The sequence below is a fragment of the Olea europaea genome, chromosome 11 (genome assembly GCF_002742605.1).
Source record: "Olea europaea var. sylvestris chromosome 11, O_europaea_v1, whole genome shotgun sequence".
NCBI classification, from domain to species: domain Eukaryota; kingdom Viridiplantae; phylum Streptophyta; class Magnoliopsida; order Lamiales; family Oleaceae; genus Olea; species Olea europaea.
In genome coordinates, this window is record NC_036247.1 from 28,010,613 (window position 1) to 28,031,035 (window position 20,423).

Consider the following 20,423-nt stretch of genomic DNA (forward strand, 5'->3'; position numbering starts at 1 on the left):
TTAACTTTATTGAATTCGTAGAAACTGTCCACATTTTGGAATTTGACAGTCTTTGTTGGAGTACTATATGCAAAATGCCACTGCTTTGCAATTAAAGTCTGTTCTATTCGAGTAAAAATCGTAAATCAAGACTTATAATAATAAAAATATCAAAATCATTCTGAGGACTACAAAATCTTACATATTTCTTAGTTTTTTTATACGAAAACAAGCCTTTTCAAATCATCATGCTCCACAATACACAATATCTTAGTTGATGCAAAAAGATCTTACCATTTTAGAACATGGTTCAATAAGACAGGCACAAACAAGACTTTCTTATTCTGTAAACATAAAACTTTAACGAATATTGCTGATAATCAATGAATACAATTAAATACATTTATTCATTATAAGTCATATACATGAAATTACCCCAATTAATCATAGTGTTTCACAATATTAAAAGAATTAATTAAGAAAAAGTGTACTAACCAGAACATTTTGTAGTAGGGCTTGAAGAACGGATTTATCTGAACCGAAAAATAAATCTTCAGGGCACTGTCTTTTTGTAGGTGTGGTGAAAATACAATCGTCATGAGCATCAAACTCCAAATTAAAATGCGACAAAGAAACCCTTTTCCTTCCAAATAATGTACTTCTTCATCAGTTTCATTCCATACCCTCATTTGCTTTGTACACAATTGACTCAAATTTTTTCCTCATCGCCATTTTGTCTATTTGCAAACTTGAACAAAAAGATCAGAATTATGGTAATAATAAGTTAGGATCCAAATTAAAATCTTAAAATAATAGCTGTCCACAAAGCAAAATCAAAAAAATAATTTGTTGTAATTTCCTATAAATCCCCTGGCAGATGTACAATTTTGTGTACAGTTTGGCATTCCAAAATTTTGAGAAGTCCTAATTTGATACAGAAATCATTGTAAAATGTGTGAATAAGAAACAAGTAAAATGTAAATTTAGAAACAATTAAAACTACAAAAGTGTTAATTAATGCAATAGATAAATGTGTAATGGAAAAAGTTAAAAAAGCATAACATTAAAATTATAGAACGGTTTAATAGATTTACCGACCTTATTGAGAAATTATTTATGCTAACCATCATCAAAATACCATAATTTGCACCTTTATAAAATGTGACTCCGACACTTTGAAATCTCATGTGTTAAGTAGGGTCATATTTGCTATCGAACAACCTACATTTATTCCCATGTACAGAAAACAAATTAAACAAATAAAAAATTTGAAATTTCAGATGATACACCTTACAAAAACATATAGTTTAAATATAATAACTTTTCAAAACTTTCATTATTCCTATATCAAAAATCATACGCACAAATTTTTTCGTTAATCCAGAACAATTATAAATACACGGTTAACACAATACTCATTTAATGCTTTCTTCTTTCTCTACTTTTTCTAATTTTTATTAATTCACTTCTATAATAGATATTATGTCCATACAGAAAAGTAAAAACATTTGATAATGTTATTCAATCTGTCATTGTAAATTTCTAAATGTCTAAAAAAATAGTTCACCATATCATTCTTGATTATTTGTTATTTCTTTTCATTTCGTTCATTCTAAGCTATTTTATAATTCCATCAAATCACTATTACAACAAACTATTTCTTAATGCACTAAAAAAAGAAATTAACAAGTCTTGAAAAAAAATTTCAACAAGTCTTCAATCCCATAAAACAGCACTCACAAATTTAGCAAAAATTCATCACTTCCCTGCTTTCCAAAATCATGAAACAAATATAATTGATCTATGAATAATCAATTATAGTTTATCAAATATTAAGAGAAGTATGAAGTAAATACCAATTTCAAAAATAAAAACAAACTCAACAAATAGATTTAGCAACAAAATGTTAAAGATTATTTTTATAAGAGTCAATAATGGGAAGACAAAAGTGAAAAACAAAGTTCCGGGGAGTTTACCTTAGCCTTCAACTCGTCAATCTCCTGCTTGAAGTCTCTTGCCTCCTTCGATAGAGAAACTTCTTTCACTTCTTTTTGCAGTTTGATAGATCGTCCAGAGAAGGATTAATTATTTTACAAACAATTTATGGCTTTTGTCAACAAAAAAAAAATAGCGTCTTCCTTTCGTTTAAGAGAAATTTCACGAAACTCAGTTCTCTATAATGAAACCAATTTGTCATTTTGAAAGTTTTCTTTCAATTTATGGGTAGTTTATGTGATAAAATCATACTGATTTTTTTTTTTTTTGGTAGACAACTACTGCCTTCTAAAGTCAACAATTAAGACTGATTAAATTCATCAATATAAATAACATTTTTAGCCGCCACAAGAAACCCTTTTTTGCAGCGACAGTAACCGACTTACAAAAAGCAAATAAATCCAATAAAATAGTATCATTAATTCATTTATATCAATTCTCTTTCATTTAAAATATATAAAAAATACAAATGTCAGGCAACAAGAGGATTTTCTGTCACGATTTACGAAGGACTATAAAAGTTAAATAAATGTTTTTCCATTTTCAGAACAAGTTTTGCACAAAATCATTAAAAACTCTCATTAATGTGAATGACATTTTTAGCCGCCACAAAATACCCTTTTTATAAGCTACAATAACTCACTCACATAACCTGCGATTTACCTCCCTCACGATGCTCCAGGGCAGGGGTGGTGGGGGACCCTTAAGGTTAGGGTTTAACCTTTTTAATAAATCCAATAAAATAGTATCATTAGTTCATTTATATCAATTCTCTTTCATTTAAATAAAAAATGAAAAGTACAAATGCCAGGCAACAAGGAGATTTTCTGTTTCAATTTACCAAGGAGTATAAAAGTCAATAATGAAAGCTGAATAAATGTTTTTCTCTGGCATTTTCAGAACAGGTCTTGCACAAAAGCATTAAATACTCTCATTAATTCATTTTTTTAATGCTTTTTACCGGAACCAGTTTATCTACATTACGAAACCAGTTATGTGTGAATCCTCTACCTCAAGATGAACAATATTTTTTGCATTCTCTCTTTTAAAGGAAAGGGGATTCTTTCTCACAGCACACCTTCATGATTTTATATTTATGCATCATCCTCTATATGATACTTAGCAACCATAATTTCCCTATATAATTTTCAAAACATACAAGTGTTAATTACATGAATGATTATTGAAATTTGTCAAGTATTACTACTTAATAGCGAAACTTAAAAATATATCTCAATGGTCACTGAACTTCACCAAGTGTTACAAATTCATAACTGAACTCAAACATACATCATAATGGTTATTGAACGTTATCTATTCATCACTCAAGTGGAAAAATCTGTTAGGTTCAACAAACGGAATCGGCTTGAGTGATGGATAGGTAACATGTTGCATAGTTTGGTAATCATTAAGATATATTTTTAAATTCAATTATGAAGCATTAACACTCGATAATGTTCATTGACCACTGAAATACATTATTAAGTTTAGTTATTATATAGTGACACTTGACATTGTTCAGTAACTATTGAAATATATTTTTAAATTCAATTATTAAATCCCTCAAATCGACATTTGTAATAGAAGAAACCAAAGAAAATGAAGGAAGAAAAAAAAAAAGAGGAAGTAGAAAGTAGAAAGTAGAAAGTCGAAGACCTATAAATTGAATAAAAAAGAGAACTTTTGCTGATGTCCATTCATCAGGGAGAAAACGTATGTTTGATTTTTAGATAAATAGTATCAATACACTGTATCTCGAACTTCACATAAAAGATTGAAAGAGAAACGATAGGAAAAATGAAGTAAAAGTACACAAATGTTCAAATTAAGGCCAAGATAACTGAGGTCGATTTGAATTTTCAAATTTTTTCCTTCATTTTCTATAATGTTTTCTTTCATAGTTGAGGGAAAAAAAGATATTTTTACTACTTAATAACTGAATTTAAAAATGTATCTCAATGGTCACTGAACTTGCTAAGTGTTATTACTTCATAATTGAACTTAAAAATTAACTCAATGGTCATCGGACTATACGTCATGTTACCCACCCATCACTCAAGATGACGCTGTTTGTTGAACTTAACGGATTTTTTCCATTTAAGTGATGAATGGGGACACAGTGCATAGTTTAGTGATAATTGAGATATATTTTTAAATTCGGTTATTAAGTGATAACACTTGACAAAGTTCATTAACAATTCATGTAATTAACCCAAATATACAACCATTTAATTCCTAAAGATAATCATGAATCTATCGTATAGTCTACTCCAAGCACACATCTATCAAAATAAACGCATCTACGCCCCTTGAGGTATAGCCAAGTGATGCAAGGGACAGGAGTAAGGTTTTTTCACGCCTTACTGACAGCCGTAGTGTGGGGGTTTGATTCTTGAGACATAAAATTGAACTCCTTGTAGGTGCAGTGTACATGCAGCTCTTGTTCCCTGACCTGTTGGGTCACTCCCTCACAAAACTCTAGGGACGGGGTGGTAGAGGCTTTTAAAGTTGGGGTTCAATCTTTATTATTATTATTATTAAATAAACACGTCTATCAAAATATTGGTTGGCACTTTTGCCAATTTGCGCGAGAAATTGCCCAGAAATACCCACAAAAGAATCTTATAATTTATAATCTTAATACTTTGGCGGGTTGCACACTCCAATTTAAATGTTTACACACAAATAATCCACTAAAGCTACAAACATATACCATAGTGCCAATCCGTGATTTGTAGTAACACTTTCACCATTGAATCATTTCAAACAACTTTCTTCCAGAATAAAACGGATCCTTCCATCGTCTTAGATTCCATCTCCATTCTTTTACCCATGGTATTAAGAGTTACAGATGAAATCTGGAAGCAGGTAAGTTCTCCCACAACTACTTGTAATTGATGATCTCATATACATCAAATGCTACTAGAGTGACGGGCGACGATGGTCGATGCTAGCAAGGCAATGGACCCACCACCAAGACGAACTTTGAATATAACAAATTTGATAAAAAAAAAATCGCAGAGAGTGACGGGCGACGATGATAGATGCTAGCAAGACGCTGGACCCACCACCAAGGTGAACTTTGACTATAACAAATTTGATAAAAAATTTCGCAAAGTTTTTCCCATAAGTTGGACAATACCAACTTAAAAAGCAACAAAACTTACCATAAATATAGACATAACAGACCTGTTCCTCTGACACATACTAACCAAAACCACTTCTAAAATTTGATCAATTGTAATAACGTGTCCTGACACAATATTTAATTGGTGAATCATTAAATTAATCAAACCTACCATTACCTTTTTCACCAATTAAATGATATGCTATGTCACTATTGCTTAACATAAATTAAGCACCGGTGCTTAAAAGATCATTTCCGTATATGTGTGTGTGTGTGTGTATGTGTATATAATCCTATCCCATTTCGTTTAATTTCCGACTACAAACCACTTTCTTTCACCAAACCATCTAAATTATCTCCAAATCCACTCTTCCTTTTCAGATTATAAATTTTTATTCTCTGGTCACTTTTCCTCTCCAATTCACTTGACCCATTTTACTTCCGTTTCAGCCACTGTAACCATCTTTCTCAAATAGTCCATTCACTGACCCCACAAAAACAAATGCTTAGAATCCAATGCTATATAAGTGGATATTCTCAAGTCCGATACGTTTCATAAAATTATAAAATATAATACATACACTATCCAAAACATATTGTTTATTACAGACGTGTATGCATTATCAAATAAGATATTAATACACCTAGAAGACAACCTTCAGAAACCGAATTGGATCGCGATGAAATGCCTAAAAAGTGCAGCAACACGTTGATCAAACTCCAGGTTAGATATTGTCTTGAATCCCAGCCAACCATATTAGCTAAGCATTCTTGTAAAATCCTGACAAGAAAAAGTAAAATTTTGTAATATCTCAAGTTAAAATTGACAAGAAAAGTTTCCTCAAATTAAGAGAAAATACGGGATGAGTCAATTATTAACTTAATCAAGATGTGAAGATGATAGAATTAGTCGAGCTTAGATATTATCACAACACCTGGAAAATGCTTAAAAATCAAAATACACACAAACATTACGCGTCAATTAAGATGGGCTGGAATAAATGATTATTAATTAATGTATTTTGCTAATATTATAACTTATTTTGTACAAATTTGCATTGATAGTAACTTTATTTAAATTTTAGGTTTATTGTAAAATAACTTATTTTCTGATTTATATCTAAATGTTGTTTGGATATTTACTAATTTGTGAGAATCTTTTTTTTTTTTTTTTTTTTTTTTTTTTAAAAGATTTGTGAGAACCTTATTTTATTTTATTTATTTTTTTGTCTGAAAGGCTAATTTGTGAAAACCTCATAATATTCTTACATGAAAAAGGTGCATCTTGTTAATTAAATATAGACGATAAACTGATATGATTTTCATATTTAAAACTATAATTTTGAATTAATGATTCTGTAATTATTCTTATGAAGGGTTAACTTTGTGACAATTAGTAAGTCATGCTATCTTTTTGGATCATACGTACAAAAAGTATATTTAAAAAAATATTTATCGAAATTAATTAAAATAAAAGCAAAACGTTGTTTAAAATTAATGAGGTAACGGAATAGATACATACCTGTGAGTGGATAGAGTTTGATTAAACAACTTCAGTTATCAACAGGGCCATAGCCAGTATTAGAAGGCTGATCCTGGGCCATCCACCACTGCCCATCAAAGTATCTTACCAAGCGTTCAAGGACGCTGTTGGCATTTTGATGGTCCCAATCCAATGATTCCCACCATTCTTTGTCTTCTCTACATATCCAAATTAATATAAGAGATGGGGGCGGAGATGGTTGTCCATTGAGAAGCTGCAGATATAAAGGCACTTTCTTTATCTTTTTAATGCCCTCCAAAAGAATGTGCCGAATGGAATCACAAATAATCAACCCCCTGCAGATGCTCTTCAGTTGTGGCAGATTCCTAAGATGCAAAATAAGTAACCTTGGAAATGTGATATCAGCACTAATACTGTTTCCTCCTTCATTCTTGTCACATTCTATTATCTCCTCCATTTGTACACAGTTAAAGACCATCAACTCTTCGAGGTTACGAAAATTATGTATCAAACTCTGAGGGAAAAGCTTCTTCACTTTACAACAATCTCCAATCTTGAACTTTTTGAGCCAGAAAAATGTGAAAGGTGAAAGAGGTGCAGCTGCTTCCCACATGAAGAGTCCAATAAAATTTCGCAAGTTCCAAAGTTTCAAAATTTCAAGGCTTTGAAATGGGGCCCCACTAGATTGTTGTTCATTTGCAGACGATAACCTCATAATGCACTCTAATTTATCCTCATCTTCTATGATGCAGGACTTTAAGTCTCTAGCATTATTCAAAATTGGGAAATCATCCATTAAGCAACTACTCAAGCCACTATTATCAAAGATTAGTTCTTGAATATCGCGTGGAAGCAAATTCCCATCTTTGCGTGAAGAGGACTCCATGAGACTACCATCTTCAAACTGTGCCCGTTTACAGCTTAGTATATGAACATCATCAAAATGTCTATACCTTTTTGAGCTTAAAGACAATCTGTAGAAACTGAGTCGCTTGTCACGTTGTCGAGACTTTAGTAATCGATTGAGATCACGTGCGCTATTTAACCTGCCTTCTAATACTTCCAACTTTTTCAATGCCTCAACTTTTTCTATTGGTACACATATATGAATTGGCAATGAGAGCAACTTAAGACGTGAGAGTCTATGCAAAATCTCTGTCGGTAACACCTTTAATTTAGAACATCTCAAATATAGGAATCTAAGGTTGGTTAAGCTATCCATACCTTTAGGTACTTCCTCAATTCTAGTACCTGTGAGGTCCAAATGTCTCAATTCCTTGAGTTTTTCCAGGGATGGCATCGATTCCAGTTCATTACAAAATTTCAGCTTTAATGTTCTAAGATCCTCCAAGTCTGAAATAGAATTTGGCAAGCTCTGAATTTTAGTGAGACTTAAATTGATAGTGCGTAGATGACACATGTGCACAAAGAAACAATCTGGAATCCTCTTCAAAGGATTGCCACTCAAAATTAATGTTGAAAGTCGAGGACACTTGGGCGACATGCCAGGTGAAATTTCCATTATAGTGTTATCCATCAAGGAAACCTTATCCAAATCTTCTGTCCACTCTTGGATATCTGGTATTTCCCGTAAGTGAAGTCCAGCTTTTACCATGTATCTAGGGTTCTCTTTAGTGATCTCTATTGCCATGTCTCTGATCAAAACATGCATCTTCACATCTGTACCATTTGAAGTCTTTTCCAGTAAGCAGACTCTCTCCAATTGATTCAGTATTGCATGACCTTGGTCAATCTCGGCTCTAAAGCTTCTATAACTTCTCTCTACCAGCTGTTCTGAAATGAAATTCTCAATCAATTCGTCTCTTGGAATATGACAGTTTTCGGGATACAGGGAGCAATGCAAGAAACAACCTTTTAGCATTGTATCTCTTAATCGATCATAACTATATAAGAGTATTGGCAGAACCACATATTCCATTCCGGCTCGTCCCATACATGATTCTGCCAGTCCTTCGGATGCATCTCTCCATTCATGAATGTCACTAACCCTCCTCATGCTTCCAGCCAATGTGACAAGTGCAAGTGGCAAACCACCACATCTTTTTACCATTTTCTTGCAAATCCCTTCTACTCGTGGATGAAGTTCAACTCTGCCAAGTTTCTTCAAGAATAATTCCCAAGCTTCTTGTTCGGAAAGTGTGTTCACTTTTATAATCTTCTGACAACCTATCCAATGACAAACTTCGCTAGAACGACTTGTTATGACCAACTTGCATCCATTCATTCCTAAAGGAATACCAATCTCCTCTGCGTCAATTTGGTTCCAGACATCATCTAATATAAGTACAAATCTCCCCCTCTCCTTGAATGCTTGGAAGAGTTCAGCTGCCCTTCTCCTCTTGTCATTCTCACATGAGAAATATAGTTTCAAGACATGGGCAATATCATTCTGCAACTTGTAAATGCTGAACTCTTGAGAAACTGTGACCCAATAAACATGACCCAAGAATGTGGATTCCTTTAAAAGCTTATTATGGACATGCATTGCCAAAGTTGTCTTACCTATTCCACCCATTCCGTAAATTCCAATGCTTAAGACACTGTCATCCATTAATGACATCCAGATGTCAATGCTCTCATTAACCTCAAGAAAAAGCTCTTTAGGAAAATATAGCTCAAGAGCTTTAGATTCTGATATATTGTTTCCAACATCAATCAACCATTTTTCAACATTTCTCTTGCGTTTTTTTCCATGATTATATGTTTCGTGCACATCATCTTTCGGAACTTCCAGCAATAATATTTTTCTATTAAGAGTTTTCATACTCTCCTCCAAGTCTTGGCTTAGCCATGAGAAAACATTTTTAAAAAATTCTACAAACTGAGCCATGTGACTTCCTGCAGCAGTATTGTTATATAGTCAAAAAACCAATAAAAACTTTAGCTACTGCTTTGAGAAATATTAAACCGTGGGGCACTTATTTGGCTGAAAGAAAACAAAACGACGTCTCCTGCATTTTGTACAAAGTAAATCAAGAAAATTTTTCAAAACACTAATTTATTTCAAAATATTTGAACTTTTACAGAAAAAATAAAAAAAGAGATAATTCACTATTATATTATTTAAATTTAAAAACTATTAAGTTACTCTATTGACAACGGACTTGGTTAAGGTAAGAGGTTGGAAAGCATTTAGAAAAGCAATTGTTGAACCAATGGACTAACAGCGATTATTGTTCATTTTATAATTGACTCCGCAGAGTTTAAATATTATTATTCTAAACTACTTACAGATAAAGTAAACTAACACCTAAACAATCAATTTTATTCATTTAGAGACAACTCAATTACTGGCTTATTTGTCATAGTTTTTTTCTTTTTTTATCATCTTTAAAGGTTAACTTTATAGAAATTTAAAGAGTAGTCATTACTAGAAGATACACATAACAACTTGGCATTAGAGTGCTATGATTCTCTGACACAAAAACAAGGGTCAACCAAAGATATGAAAAATAGATAGACAAGATTGAGAAGAAAAATATAAATACCTAGAAGATAAAAGACAAAGCTAATAAAACGGTAATTGAAAAATTAAAATAGCTACCTGAAAATTGCTTCAGATTAGTATATTTGACCTTTAATCACTTCCACTGAGCCAACACTCAAAACACTTGGGGATGCAACATGGAACAAAAGTAAGAACCAAATATCAATTAATTATTTATTTATTCAATCAGAATTAATGATAACAAATAACAATGACATGATTGAAATGGATAAATTAGGAAGATAATATAAATGAGATGTAAACCGAAATCCCAAAACAAACCGGGCAAGGAGCGAATATCCTATAAAACAAGTGGGAAATATAAATAAATGCTTGCCACGTCAGCACACTCTTAGCCGACAAGAATTTATACAAAAAAAATAATAATAATAATAAATAAATAAAATAGGGAAGAAGAAGCACGAAATTATGAGAAACGGCCCAAACAGTGAAAAAAAGGAGGCAAATCGTAGATCAAGAGTACATAAATTGGGTTTAATTTGTAATAACAATAAATAATATACAAGTTCTTGAACATGTTTAGAGAGAGAAACTGGGAATATGGGGGTGATTAAAAAAATCAGATTAGAAACGTTGGAACTACCAGGGATAGTGGATCTCAGTGAGCCGATGGCGGTGAAGCGGTGGCGCGCTGCCGTGGACGGTGGGTGAGAGGGTGGGTGAGAGAGAACGTGAGGTTGAAAGTTCTTAATATTTGAGTGAGAGAGAACGGAATAAGGTTGAAAAGATCTTAATACTGTAACGTCGGCATGAGGGACTTTATAGCGAGAAACGTTGTTTCATTTACCCTATAGATCTTAAAACTGTAACAAAGGCATGAGGGACAATAATACAAATGTAATTTCAAATAGAAGTCTTAATTAAAATTCTAATAAGATTTTTAATTAAAATTTAAATCAAATTAGTTTACATCTAAATAATATGTGAAATCCTAGAACTTGTATTACAATTACAATTACAATTACAATTACAATTACAATTAAATTTTGTAAACTTTATTATAATTATAATTAATGTCAAAATTTCTATAATAATTAGAATGAAGTCTCAATACTTTATAGAGCTACCATAGAGATCTGATTGAGAATATATTATACAAGCTTCAAGAATTAGATCATGTCTAGTCGACCTTAGACTACCCAATTTAATTATTATTTTTTGTTTTTTCCACTAAACGTAAAAGACTGAACTCTCAAAATATATAATATTACCGGAGCCAATAAATCTGTAATATTTTCCTTTTACATGCCATATAAGCAACAATGTTTAACATATGCTAAGTACCGTGACAGTGTACACTATTTAATTGGTGAATCATTAAATTCATAAAACCTACCATTAACTTATTCACTAATTAAATGACGTGCTATATCATCGGTGTTTAGGAGATCATTACTGTATATGTATGTATGTATGTATGTATGTATGTACACACACACACACATATATTCACATCCGAGATTCGATAACTAAATTATTATCACTAATTTAAGCCCTTGTTTGTCTTCCATTCTTTCGATAATAATTTTTCTACATACTCATTTTCAACTACACATTCACACAATAAAATATTTTACACATAAATTTAATTTTTTTTAACCACACATTTTCTAAAAATTCAATAATCCAAAAAATGTTTTTCCAAAAAAATGGCCACCAAACAGGAGTTGAATAAAATCATAGATGTTGAAGTTTGGTTGTCGCTAAATATTGAGCTCAATTTTTAACAGTTCTCGATACGAATTCATGTTCTCTACTTCACTCGTTCTCAAGTTCTCAACTCATCAAGATTTTCGATCAATTAAATTGATCTCATTCATTGGCAAATCAAAGAATTATTAAAGTCACAAAAATATATAATCCCATCAAAGAATTTAAATTAAATACACAACAATCAAGTAGAACTCAATTCTCCGCATGATCATACTATAGAATTAAACTTGACATATGGAAGTTAATGTCATGTATTTCATCAAGAGACTACAAGACAACTAAATGTAACTTGGCAAGGGCAGTTAAACTCTCCTAATTAAGCATTCAAGGAACATTTCAAGTTGGAGATTTCAATTATTTCAACCATAAAAGGGAAATATTTAAAAAAAAAAAAAAACAGCAGAACACAACATAAATTATATATATTACAAAACAAAAAAATTTGAGGTTTATATCAGTGACAAAAATCTAAAAGTAATGTAACTTATATATAAACAGTTACATAATGGTTTACATATATATAAGTTTTCAAAAAGAATGAGAAAGTTTATTTTTATTTGGTTGAAAAAATTATGACTCAATCATATATCACTATATCATGTATATGTAAATCATGATGTAAGCATGCCTAAAAATTGGTCGAAATTAATAACCTTCAATTTATTCTTATTTTCTTATTCAACATGTTCTCTTAATGGTAAAGGTTTAGCATTGGACAATCATGAAAGTTGTTCCAATAACTAAGGTCAACTCAATATGGATGCTTCTCTAATTCAACAAACTTGTAGCAACGTTATAGTTGCATACTTTTGTGTGGATCTGTATGACATATACAATGATTGATTTTCATTTTGATCATAATCAAGTCCAAAATGAACTATGTTTCCTCTTTGAACCAAATGACAATCACTAATCATATGCTCGCTTTCATTTCATCAAGTTTGTGTAATCTTAATAATTATCAGACGTGAACCAAACAATGACCAGGGTGAACCTTCGAGTCATTGACTTTGTGATAGAAAAATTGGTTTTGAATACTTAAATCCCCTCAACTTCTACATAACTGATAAGTGCATTTTGAACATTTATTTAGGTCATATTACTAAATTTTTATGCAGTCGAATTATTAATTTCTACTTAATTTGTGTTAATTTTCTTTTATTTTTGGTTATGGACTCGTGAGATGCAATAAAAAAAGATGAAGTACAAATTGGCCATTGGAAGGAAATTTGAAGATTAATATTCACATAAAGAAAAATTGAAGGGCTTGAATTGAAATAAAGAAAACATGGGGTGCACAAATAAACTTCTATCAAGGACCAAAATATCTTACCTGGGAAGGTGAGATCTTGGTGAAAATAACACTATTCTAATTGGGCCTTGGTATTTTAATTGGAATGATATTCAAGGAAGAGGATATTACATAACCCCAAATGTTTAAAGATTACAATTCAAAAATCAGGGATGGAGTTTCATTATTTACAAATCAGGTATCAAAACACACCTTACCCACCCATCTATCAAAACCCTAATTTATTTCCATAACTCTCTCTCTCTCTACATCTCTTAATACCCATCTTTTTCTCTCTCACAAGGCCTGTGACGACTCCTCTCTTTCCTCTTTATCGAAGATGCAGCCTTGCACCACTGTTGCGAGATACGGCCTATACCTCTTCAACTCTCTCTCATCCATCACCCAAACAGTTGCTCTCCCTTCCACCAAACACACGGAGCAGCCTGTGACTATCGCAATGCAGCTTGAAGGGGCACCGAAGTTGTGTACAACAATGCTGTGTCTCTGGATGTAAGAGATGACCTATGTGCATTGGATTTGAGCGGTGAGCATCACGTCACCAATGAATGACGGGAAATCTAGGAAAATTAGGTCGTGATTTGTAGTCGTGGTAGTTGTGGCGGTAACTAATAAATTTGGATTTGATTTTTTTTTTTTTTTTTTTGGGGGTGGGGGTTGTGGTTTTGGGGGGAGAGATGACCTATGTGCATTGGATTTGAGCGGTGAGCATCACGTCACCAATGAATGACGGGAAATCTAGGAAAATTAGGTCGTGATTTGTAGTCGTGGTAGTTGTGGCGGTAACTAATAAATTTGGATTTGATTTTTTTTTTTTTGTTTAGGTGGTAGTGGTTGTGATTTTGGGTGTGGTAGTGAGTGGGGGTGATGTTGGCGGTGCTGGTTAGGTGATGTTGATGTTGGTGGTGAAGGCGATTTTAGTGTTTATGTTGGTAGTGACAATGGCTGTGCGTGTAGCTATGGTGGCGGTCATAAGTTTGTGGTGGTGGTGATCGATCCACTGCTATGGCGATGTTTTTGAGGTTATTGTTGCTTGGTGGTGCATTTCGAATTGTGGTGTTGGCCTTACGGTGATATGATTGAGATTGGTGGTGGTGGTGCGACGGTAGTGGTGGTGCCGCGATGGTGGTGTTAATGTTGTTGGTATTGTGGTTGTGGTGATGGTGGTGCCATATGGTACTGTGGTGGTAGCGACAATGGCAGGGTGAGGGTGGTCGGTCGTACTGGCAGGACGGTAGTGTTGATTGCGATGGTATGTGACCCACTATTTGGTGTATGTGACCAATTATTTGGTTATCTATGATCAAATATTTAATTATGACCTAAAAATTTAAATATATGTAACTAAAAACTAATTTTTAACAAACTAATTTGAAAATCTATTATTGACAAAGAAGTTGTTACCTATAATATTTTCGATTTCTGACCATCAAAGTAACCTATGAGCAATTAATTTGATAATATGAAGTTGTGACCTACAAGTACACATCTGTCGTCATGAATTGTAATTTTGTGACCTTAATATATTTAATTAATAAACTATTTTTAATAAATTATTAAATACTTGATTTTTTCATTTTAAACTTAATTTCTTGAAAATTGATTTGGTACATATTTTGTTGATATCGATCTTCAAATTCATTTAAGCAGTACCTAATCCCCTTTACACCAACTTACCGGATTGAATATTTAGGTCAGCTCGAAAACACCACCATCGTAATTTAGGCAGACATCATGACTACCGGTTTCTTACACCCTGTCAAATTACCCAATTGGGTAGGCACACTTGGAGAAAATGGCGTTAGCACCACCTAATTCTACCAATCAACCACCATGGTTTCTCTACCTATGACAAGTCATCATTACTTAAGGGAACAATGAAAAGATGGCAACTGGCCTTATCATCCAATCAAATGACAGATCGGTGGCGCACTGTTCGAGCTCATCACTACGACTGATTTGATTGACATGACATAATTTTGGCTAGAGGCTTCACATAAATAGTAAGAAATGCTCCCCATTGGGGGCGGGCTTTTAAAAACATACCTTGTACAATGGAACTAAGGGGAGATCAATACAATCTGTCATTTTCCAAAAAAGTTGGCTCACAATAGTCTTTATAATTGTGCACATCAGTAGATTGGCACTAGAAGGAGGGACTTCTTGTGAAAAATAACCTCATCATCCCATAAAAACACAACTAAAAATAAAAGTCATGTGCTACAGTTTCATATTGTGAAATCAATCTCACACTCACCCAAATGGAACTGATGCCCCACGAAGTTTCCCAGGAAGGCAAGACCAAAATGGGATGGGCAACTTACAGGTAACCATAATGAGAGAGGCCATTGAAAGGCTAATAAAGGCAGTTAGTTGATTAGAACGAAACCAAGCCCACACATTCCCATTAGATACTGAAGTGGAATCTCTGACTGGGACAAGGGCTAGACGACTTCCACTAGAAGATCCTTCCACTTTTCCAAAGCATAATCTTCCAAAAGTCGCACTGACGAAGTCAGGAACCAAGCCCCTGCGATGGAACCAGTCGCCAGAAACACTGGGAGTGTGTTTGACAGATTAGGCTCCCCACACCCTGTAACCCCTGCGCAAGAGCTTGCTGGACTAGACCTAAAGTGCCCACTTGAACAAGAAGGACCTGAAATGAACGCCCTGAAAAAGCGCGTCACCGACCTTGAATCTAAAAACAAAGGAGGGGTTGAAGAGTATCTTACCAAACGACACTCCCTCCTTGCAAAAGACATTCTCATCGAACCCCTCTTGGAAAAACTGAAGATACCCTAGATGACTGCATATAAAGGAGAAGGAGATCCCCTTAGTCACCTGGACAAATACACCTCGTGGATAGAATTACAAAGGACAAGTGATGCTATCATGTGCCGAAATTTCCCGTTGACCCTGGGAGATAAGACTCAAAGATGGTTCAGAAGGTTACACCAGAGGTTTGTAAAAAATTGGAACGACTTGGCGACGACATTCTTAGCTCAGTTAATGGGCTCCAAAGTGAGAACTACGCCTAAAGAGCGGCTGGTGAGCAGCAAGTAAGGGAAAAGTGAATCGCCCAAAAAATTATTTGAGCAGATTCAACAAGTAGTCCATGGAGGTTGAGAAAAAATTTGGTAACGCCAAACTCATGGCCGCTCTATTTAGATTAAGCCCCAGGACTTAATTTTGGTGATTAGTACATGAGATGGTCCCCGAATGAAGCAATGTCGGACCATGATGATGCTAGGAACAATCCCAAATCCAAGAGCCCAGCTAAGGAAAAAGGTCAAACAAAAATCCCCTGCCTGACAAAATGAAGGATACTAGGGACAGGGACCACCCTAAAACCCATCCATGCAAGTTTCATGAGTATCATCCTCTAAAAATCACTTTGGAAGAGGTCTTCCTATAGACAAGGAATAATGAAGCGTTTATGAGGTCAGCTGTCCCGAAAAAGGGGACTAGTTGGGAATAACTACGACAGATATTGTAGGTATCACAAGTCTATTGGGCATGATATAGACAACTGCCAGGACCTAAAAGAGGAAGTCGAATCCCTAATCTGCCGAGGTCAACTAGAAGAATTCATTGCTAAACTAGGAGAAGTAGGTCAACTTCGCCCACATCAGGCTCTGCAACCAGGGCTCCCCAACATACCATTGCAGATCAAAACCTGCCACTCAGATTAGAAATTAGGATGATGATCGGTGGAAATCAATACATTGAAGGGTCTAGGAGGGCTAGGCGTAGACAAGCCTGGGATGTTCGCATCTAGAAAAATTACGAGGTAGGAGGCACAAAGCCAGGCCTTAACACTGCGATGGATCTTGAATGGTTTTAGTTCTCGAAAGAGGATTCTCAGGGGGTCTTGAAAGACCAAAACGATGCCTTGGTTATAACTATGCCCATCACATGAGTAAAAGTGCATAGACACTCGTGGATAACAAAAGTTCGATCATCGTACTGTATTCTCAGACCCTGAGGCAGCTAGAGATCTCAGAACAATAACTCCAGCCATGCCCTAGAAAATCGCGAAGGTTTTTCGAAGACCTTATTGAAGATTGAGGTTAGATTTTACTTGTCGTAGAGTTAGGTGAGGCTTCTTACCAAAGGAAAATTTTAGCTGACTTCGTAATAGTCGATCTACCATCCAATTATAATGCCATCTTAGGAAGACCCATACTATATGAGCTCAAAATGACCACATCAATCTACCATTATTGCCTGAAATTTCCTACCCCCTATGGAATTGGGGTCATACGTGGAGACTAGACCGAAGCTAGGGCTTATAATGTTGACCTACCCAGGCCTCACGCCCGTATGTTGAGAGATGTATAGAATGCGCGAGCCACGAAATTGAGGTTAAAAAACCCATTATCGTCGTTCTCTCCAAGATCGGTATAATCGAGGAGCATCGCAGGATGCTGGCAAATGATCACCTGTCCTTCTATTCGATGAAAACAAAGTTGACCCATACCCCTATCCTGGAGTTCTGGTAGTTTCAGTACCAGTGGCAGAGGTTATCATCTGTAAGGTCCTTGTTGGTATGGGGAGCGTCCCCAACATACTCTTCACCAAAATACTCAAATGGATGGGCGTACCCATCCACTTCCTACAACCATACCCGTATAGGTTCTCAACCTAAACAGAGCCCTAACTATGGCAAGAAGATCGATCAAGCTCACGGTTGAAGCAAAAGCAGCCCCTCGACAAGTTAGGCTAAACACTGAGTTTCGATATTCGACTCTGCGTCACCCGATGACGCCATCATTGGACAACCCCTGATATTTAACCTCAGAGCCATTGTCTCCCTATATCACTATTCACTCAAGTTTTCTATGCCCTATGGTATAGGAAAAATCAAGGAAAACAGAGAACTTGCCGGAGGACGCCAAATGAAAGTCCATCCTAGCAGTCAGAACGAACTTACCCCTTTGGGGTATATATGGTATACTCATCGGGATCCAATCCCAACTCGCTAGACCCACACATGAAAATTGAAGGAGGAAAACTCATGGAAGAGCTAGATAAAATACCTGTTTGTAAAATAGACTTGTCAGAAGAGCTTCAAATAGGGTATGAGCTACAACAACACACTTAAGGAGAAGTATTGGAATTTCTTTGGCAAAATTGTTTTTGCCAAGATTCATAAATACATGAAAGGTATTGATCCGAAAATTGCCTGCCACAGGTTGCGAGTGGACCCCTTAGTTTAATCGAAATGGCAAAAATGACATCCTCTGAACCAGAAAGGTATGAAGCACTAAATAAAGAGTGAAGAAGCTACTGTACAATGAGTTTATACGCGAGGCCGAATATCTCAAATGGATTGCAAACCCAGTCCTCATGAAGAAAAACAAGGGGATTGGAGGGTATGCATAGATTTTACTGAACTCAACAAGGCCTACCCAAAGGACAAATTTTCCCTCCCCAGGACAGACCAAATGGTTGACATCACAGCTGGACACGAGTTGCTCAGCTTCATGAACGCGTACTCCGACTACAAATAGATTTTCATGTATGGACCGGATCAGGAACATACCTCATTTGTCACCGACCAAGGTCTTAATTGCTATCAGGCAATGCCATTTGGGCTCAAGATTGTTGGAGGCACATATCAACACCTATCAACTCTATGTTCTCACAGCAGATCGAGAAAACAATAGAGGTTTACATCGACGATATTTTGGTTAAGAGCACACACGCCAGAGACCACTACCAGCATCTTGCAAAGATTTTTGATATCCTAAAGAAGTACGGGATGAAGCTAAGTCCTGAAAAATGCGCATTCAGTGTGAGTTCAAGAAATTTTCTAGGCTACATGGTAAATAGCAAAGGGATTGAGGTAAATTTAGAAAAGATATGAGCTATCGTTGAAATGAAGGTTCCAACCACCCTTAGTTGATTTGTGTCAAAATCCATAGATCGATGCAAACCTTTGAGACATTGACGAGGAAAAAGGTTTGAATGGACCCCAGAATGCAAAGATACCTTTGACAAACTAAAGAAACAGCTAGCCCAGCCATCGGTGCTATCAAAGACCAAGGCATGAGACATCTTGAAGCTATACCTAGCTACATCCAAACATGCCATTAGTGTTATCTTAACCGAGAAGAGGACAAAGTACAATACCCTGTCTATTATGCCAGCAAAGTACTTCATAATTCCAAGATCTGTCATTCCCCAGTTGAAAAGTTGGCTTATGCCATGATTATAGCATATTGAAAGTTGAGGCCATACTTCTTGGAGCACCCCATCGAGGTTCTTACTAGCTCACCATTGAGAGAGACCTTACAGAAACCTGACACTTCTGGATGGATGGTCAAGTGGGCAGTAGAAAGGGACAATTCAACATAAGATACAGACCCCATACTTCAGCCAAAAGCCAAGTTCTCACTAACTTTGTAGCGAAATTTAGCAATGAGCCCCAGAAGGAGCCGACACAAAAAGCCTCTTAAGAACTCTTTGTAGACGATTCGTCAATCGGAGATCGATCTGGGGCAAGTTTCATCCTAATCAGTCCAGATCGACGTCTATTCTCCGAAGCCCTACGCTTTGATTTTAAAACTTCTAAAACCAAAGCTGAGTATGAGGCCTTGATTGCCAGAGTGAGGATGGCCAAAGGGTTGGAAATCCCCAGCTTGATTGTACATAATAACTCCAACTGGTGGTCAACCAGATCAACGGTACATACTGAATGAAGGAAGAGAGGATGGATGATTACCTCCAAGTTTTTAGAAGAGAACTCAAGGATTTTGAATCTGTTCAGGTCAAGCAGATCCTGCAATCCCAAAATAGTCATGCTGATGCATTGGCCCGTTTTACCACCAGTTAAGGGATAGAAGAATTTGACAGCATCCCTGTAGGAAGAGTCTCACAACCTTCCAGTGAACTAGCCGAGGCAACTTTTATGATGATTGACCCCAAACCGACCTAGTTGGATAAAATAATCTCACACCTAAAAATGGGAGCATGCCCTGAAAATGTCATCGAGGCAAGAAGGCTCTGAATTAGGGCGACGAGGTATACTTTGATTGAAACTATCCTCTATATGTGATGATATTCCACTCCTTTACCGAGATGTTTAAATGAAGAAGAAATTTAATAAGCCTTGTAAGAAGTACATGAAGAAATGTGTGGAAACTACTCCAGCGGACAATCTTTAGCCCGCAAGATCCTATGCCAAGAATATTTTTGACCCACAATAAGACAAGACGCTCTTGAATTTGCAAGGAAATGTGACAAGTGCCAACACCTCTCT

The 20,423-nt window shown here is 35.3% G+C and overlaps 1 protein-coding gene across 1 annotated transcript; it reads right to left on the reverse strand.

The window, feature by feature from the left end:
- Positions 1–5,633: 5,633 nt before the first annotated feature.
- LOC111403947 (probable disease resistance protein At5g63020) lies at positions 5,634–10,907 on the reverse strand. Its single transcript, XM_023032636.1, has 3 exons — positions 10,718–10,907; positions 6,624–9,464; positions 5,634–5,882 (listed from the first exon to the last, which is right to left on the reverse strand). Exon 2 carries the CDS (start codon positions 9,454–9,456, stop codon positions 6,655–6,657), a length of 2,802 nt encoding a protein of 933 aa, XP_022888404.1. The 5' UTR covers positions 9,457–9,464; positions 10,718–10,907; the 3' UTR covers positions 5,634–5,882; positions 6,624–6,654.
- Positions 10,908–20,423: the final 9,516 nt, after the last annotated feature.

What these genes read in the sequence shown, in the direction of transcription:
- LOC111403947 (XM_023032636.1), bottom strand. Translation starts at nt 9,456, where the DNA reads ATGGCTCAGTTTGTAGAATTTTTTAAAAATGTTTTCTCATGGCTAAGC.